The 6,027-nt window shown below is 44.2% G+C and overlaps 1 protein-coding gene across 1 annotated transcript; it reads right to left on the bottom strand.

The window, feature by feature from the left end:
* Positions 1-452: 452 nt before the first annotated feature.
* On the bottom strand, positions 453-2,240 carry LOC138866342 (uncharacterized). Its single transcript, XM_070138853.1, has 2 exons — positions 2,196-2,240; positions 453-1,590 (listed from the first exon to the last, which is right to left on the bottom strand). Exons 1-2 carry the CDS (start codon positions 2,205-2,207, stop codon positions 1,159-1,161), a joined length of 444 nt encoding a protein of 147 aa, XP_069994954.1. The 5' UTR covers positions 2,208-2,240; the 3' UTR covers positions 453-1,158.
* Between the last annotated feature and the right edge of the window lie 3,787 nt (positions 2,241-6,027).

Here is a 6,027-nt window from a genome sequence, read left to right as displayed (position 1 = left end):
CACACACACACACACACACACACACACACACACATATATATATATATATATATATATATATATATATATATATATATATATATATATATATATATATATATATATATATATATTAAGTATCCACTGCGGTCATAAATTACTGTGATGACTTTTACTGCCTTATTTAATCTTGAGAGAGAGAGAGAGAGAGAGAGAGAGAGAGAGAGAGAGAGAGAGAGAGAGAGAGAGAGAAGAGAGAGAGAGAGAGAGAGAGAGAGAGAGAGAGAGAGAGAGAGAGAGAGAGAGAGAGAGAGAGAGAGAAGAGAGAAGAGAGAAGAGAGAGAGAGAGAGAGAAAAACGTAAAGAACTTAAGAACCATCCATCAATAAATAAAAAAGTCGTCGGGCATCGTAAGAAGGAAAGGAACAGCATTGTCTTCATATACAAAATAAAATTTTTTCAGCTATTTTTTATTCATTAAATATAGAGGAAAGGATTTTACTGCATGGGAACACAGAATTCTATAGCATGAGAATACAAACATTTATTTAACTGTTTATCTGAGATTTACTTTTCACGACTTTTCACGATCCCTCAGAACGGTTCGGCTATTGATGATGCCTTCATTAGTTGGTTTGATCTGAGAGAATTTCGATAAGGATAGTAGACATTGTGATTGTTTGCATATTGTATTTCTGACTATAATATACAATTTCGGACAACTAGCAAACAACTTATGTTGCCAACCTGAATCCGACACTTGATTTTTTGTTTTGACGTTATTATTTCTGCCTTACAACCTTCAGTCTGTATGAATACATGGACAAACATGAAAATGTGATTTAAAGGCAAATGATGGCCTTGAGGAAGGTGGGGATAATTCAACATTTTGCAGATCACACCTACTTATTGTTGTGGCAGCATCAGGGTAAGGTAGTTGCGTTTGTCCAGCACTGTACATTTTTACTTTACATTTCAACTAGTTCGAATTAACTGAAAGAATCCACACAGCAAAGAGCTTCTCAGTCTGATAAATGTAAGAAAAAAAAGAGACTATACATATGAACATATGAAATTGGGGAAAGCACAAGGGAAGAGGGTATCAGTGGATATAAACTACTGATTAAGGCTTGATTAGAGGAACTGCTTGAACGCCTGTTTGAAGGCAGGCAGAAGGCCTCAGTGCTGGGCATACCCATATGCAGGCGAAGTCGGGGTCGTGGACACTCCGAAGAAGTCCATCTCCCGCAGCTGGTTCATGAAGGTGACCACGTGAGGCATGACCTTCTCGGCGGCGTTGAAGCGCTGGTACGTGTCCTGCGAAATGTGGTTGCCCTCCGCCTTCGCTGTGGCCTCCATGACCTTCCTGGTGATGGGCATGAAGTCCAGCATGATCTGCTGGACGCTCTCGGGGTCGTTGGCCCTGTCGCGGTTCTGGGAGACCTTGCGGAAGACCTCGACGATTTCCGGCAGCACGTCGATGGTGGCGCCGACGATGTTCTCATAGGCACCCAGGTCACGAGGTGTCTCGGGCTGCAGGACGCCCAGGGTATCGTATCTCTGCGGGGCCGCCTGGGCGAGGCAGAGCACAGCTGCTGCGACGAAGAAGACCTGTGGGGAACATGAGGACAAGGGAAGTCAGCAGCGGAACGATCCATTTAGAGAAGCGGTCAGAGCAATGTCGGTGACTGATTTCGTTTGAGTCACGTAACAGGATCCTTACCCTCAATAAGGCAACGTTCATTTACTCGCATATTTGCATGTTCCTGAATACATGCATTAATAATAAACGATTGTGACTTGTTTCTGCCACAGGGTGTTTATTACATGAAGGCGATGGATGTGGTGGGCGTGATTATTTGTTGATCACGCAAAGTTGTCGAAGTGCCTGTCTACCGCGCCGCGTGCATTGGCTCAAGTGTGGACCCAAAAAGATATATCAATTAAACTGAACCGTACTAGGTTGTGCCATCAATGACAACCCATTTGAATAGCGTAGAAGCGATGGATAATTAATGTCTCATCCATCACTAACGTCACACCATGCAAAACAACAGTCATGCAACAACGAGCCACTCATCTTCGGACAAGCTGCAAACTGAACTGCGCAAGTGACGACTTTTAGAAACAACTTGGCCCACACGCACAAGGCTTCCACTCTTACACATATGTATATCTTTCTATTCCGAAAAGCGTTTCCCCCTCGCGGACCCAACCTTCAGTGTCATGTTGCAGAGTGTGACCGAGCGACGTCGTGCAGAGGAAGAGGCTCGAGTGAGTGCCTGGAAGCGAGTGCGTCCTTTATATACTGTGGCGTCTCGTGCGGTCGGGCGATGGGTGGGGCGGCGGACGAGGTCTACAAGGGAGAAATGACAGTGGAGGAAGCATGACGTTTTTTCTTTCTTTCTTATGTCTCTAACTTTCCTTTTTGTCTTGGATTTGAAGAATGTCGCTGCGGGTTAATCCATGTTTTTTTTCTTCTTTTTTTATATCTATATATATTTTATCAATTAATTTTTGTAAATTTGCTTTCTTTTATAGAATAAGACAGAGAAATAACATGAGAGGTAGATGATGGTGACAAACAAACAATAAAAAGATCTTTCACAACAAAGAAAAGAAAAGAAAAGAAAAAAAAATGACAAGTAGACAAAAACGAAACCAAGAAAACCAGCCACAAAAAAAGAAAAGAAATAAAAATGAATAATAATAGTAAAAGATATATTGAACAAACCCAGCCATAGCAAGACAGAGAGAAAAAGGGAATTACAAACAGATAAATAAGAATGAAAATACTCTTAACGGAAATGGCCGCGGGACGCTCTGGCAACTGTCAAGGCGTCTCGTTGCGCTGACTGTCAGTCATTCCAGTCCCCCATTTCCTTTGTCAAGATGTTCATCCAGGTAAGTCAATGGCTTTCTTTCGTTCGCTGGATAACGAGGGATAACAGTGCTGTGTTCATAAGGAGGTGTGTGTGTGTGTGTGTGTGGGGGGGGTAATGTGTGCTTTGGTTATTATTAAAGCAATTTGTATATTTATTCCTGCTTTGGTTTGTTATGAGTTAAGGGAACTTAAGGTTGTACCGATTAGGGATTCCTAGTTGTCATTTTCATTATTGTTATTATTATCTTTATCATCATTATTACTACCATCATACTGCTTCTACTACTGCTAATGATAATAATAACGATAATAATTCTCATTATCATTATTCTTATTACAAATTCTCATTATTATTATGATTATTATAACAATTATTATTACAATAATTGTTATTTTTATCATCATCATTAATCTTATCACTGCTCTCTTACCAGCAATAGGTATCCCCTTGTCATCACCCTCATCATCTTCCTAGCTACCATTACCATTGAGTGCATTGCCCTCATGGTCATCATCTTCGCCGTCATCTCTTGCCTTTGATGTCAACAGACCGGAAAATATTTTGTTTAACATAACCATCTGTCGACATCACTCTCATCATCAATTTCATGTGGTCATAAACGATTCATAAAATCTATTTGCACTTGCATAAAATCTCACCACCGTATGACAACGGCAATTCACGCGGATGACCTTCCTGGCCTAAATCTTCCTTGATTTCTGTTTCTGATAATTGTGCTTCAAAGGAATCCCCGCTTCCCGCAGATCCTCCTGGCCTGTGCGACGTGCGCCTGCGCCGCGTCCGCCCAGACGTACGAGACCCTGGGCGTGCAACAGCCGGAGAAGCCAAGGGACTTGGGGAAATACGAGGGCGTGGTGGCGGCGACCATCGACATTCTGCCCGAGGTTGCCAAGACCCTGAAGGAGCTGGCCAGCAGGATGGCTCGCTCTCAGGCCGACCCCTTCGACTCGCAGAACATGTTCGAGATCCTGATGGCGTTCATGCCCGTGACCCGCAGGATCCTGTTCGCCGTGGCTGAGGCCGAGGGGCGGAGCGTGTCCGAGGAGGAGCTGCAGAGGCTGGACCGCGCCGAGAAGGTCCTTCCCTCCGCCTTCAGCTTCATGCTGAAGCTGCACGGGAGCGACTTCTTTGGCTTCGAGGACTCCGCCGCCGAGAGGACCCCGACGGAGGACGCCGCCGAGGAGGCCCCGGCTGCGGGCGCGGACGCCGACACCAACGTCAGCGGGTCCTTCGTCCAGATACCCCATAGACACGGGGTGTTCATCAACCACGGGTAGACGCAGACGAAGATGCGAGGGAGAAGACGCAAGCAGGTCAGGATGACGAGAAGAAGCACAAAGGGTTGGAGAAGAGAGGAAAACTTTCCAAGAAAAGGAAGAGGAGCAGAAGATGGAATTCTGAGGAACAAGGGTTACCTTTCCGAGTCTCCACTGCTAGGGACCCGCGACCAGCGCTCGAAGCCACAAGACAGTTGACCCAGCACACTTGACCGGGGCCCACGGCCCTGACCACACCTCTCGTTGAGGGCGCTCCCCCTTGCGCGCCCCACTCGGCGCCCCTCTTGGGCTTCCTTGCCCACAACAACCCGCGCCACGCTACCTTCCAGCCACCTCCTATCAATAAACAGCTGAACCAGAATTGTGTCTCCATAACCCACCAAATCAAGACAACACAAAACCCCTGATAACTGGTGGCAGCAGTGGGATACGAACCCACGCCTCCGATCTGAGGAACAAGGGTTACCTTTCCGAGTCTCCACTACTAGGGACCCACGACCAGCGCTCGAAGCCACAAGACACTTGACCCAGCACACTTGACCGGGGCCCACGGCCCTGACCACACCTCTCGTTGGGGGCGCTCCCCCTCGCGCGCCCCGCTCGGCGCCTCTCTTGGGCTTTCTTCCCCACAACAACCCGCGCCACGCTACCTTCCAGCCACCTCCTATCAATAAACAGCTGAACCAGAATTGTGTCTCCATAACCCACCAAATCAGGGCAACACAAAACCCCTGACAGGAATCGAACCCCAGGAAGAGCAAATCATAGACACGAAGCAGTGAGAAATATAGAAGCTTGGAGATAGTAGCGTCTCAAAGAAAAGAAAAAAAAACAGGCCAGAGGAAAAAGAATAAAACGGACGAGTAGCTGAAGATTGTCTATTAGTTTTTTTTTTTTTTTTTTTTCTCGGTAGGCCTGCTGCAGGTTTATTCTAAGATTAATATGCATAATCTTACCACCCACTCACTGATAAATCCTACATCCTCATAATTCATCATAAAGTGTAAATATATGTAATTAAACAGTAAACGACAACAAATGTATCTCATATACCCTATAGTCATCATTTGAAAGAATATATATATATATATATATATATATATATATATATATATAGAGAGAGAGAGAGAGAGAGAGAGAGAGAGAGGAAGAGCGAGTAAGAGAAAAACAGAAAGAGAAAGAGAGTAATAGAAAGAGAAAGAGAGGAAGTAAGAGAGAAAGAGAAAGAGAGGAAGAGAGAAAGAGAGAAGAGAGAGAGAAAGAGAGAAGAGAGAGAGAGAAAGAGAGAAGAGAGAGAGAGAAAGAGAGAAGAGAGAGAGAAAGAGAGAAGAGAGAGAGAAAGAGAGAGGAGAGAGAGAATGAGAGAAGAGAGAGAGAAAGAGAGAAGAGAGAAGAGAGAGAGAGAAAGAAAGGGTAAGAGAAAGCGAGAAATAGAAAAAAGAGAGGCGCGTATGAAACAGGAAAAAAAAAGATAAAGAATGAGATTACGGAAAAACCTGTGTTCGGTTCAGCTAAGTGATCACAGACACTTTAGCCAACTTATTACACTGCAATAACAATATAATACACAACGAAGCAGATGAAAGTGGTATATATATATACCATATGTGTAGGGATATGTACACACATGTATACGTAGATATATGCGAATTAACACACACATACATATAGAACGGAAGAAAAATATAACAGATACATATATGTGAGTGTGTGCATTTTTCTCCCTTTATTTATTTATTTATTTTTTAGCGTGTATGGGTTGATTTCGCGTTTTGCACCTACCATGTAATTCCATGAACTAGTCCTTTCTATCATCATCTTTTTCTGCGTGAAGGATGATTTTGGTGAGATCGCCATAAAAAGCA

This window comes from Penaeus vannamei, chromosome 25 (assembly GCF_042767895.1).
Source record: "Penaeus vannamei isolate JL-2024 chromosome 25, ASM4276789v1, whole genome shotgun sequence".
Classification (NCBI taxonomy): Eukaryota; Metazoa; Arthropoda; class Malacostraca; order Decapoda; family Penaeidae; genus Penaeus; species Penaeus vannamei.
This window is presented reverse-complemented; position numbering and strand designations above follow the sequence as displayed.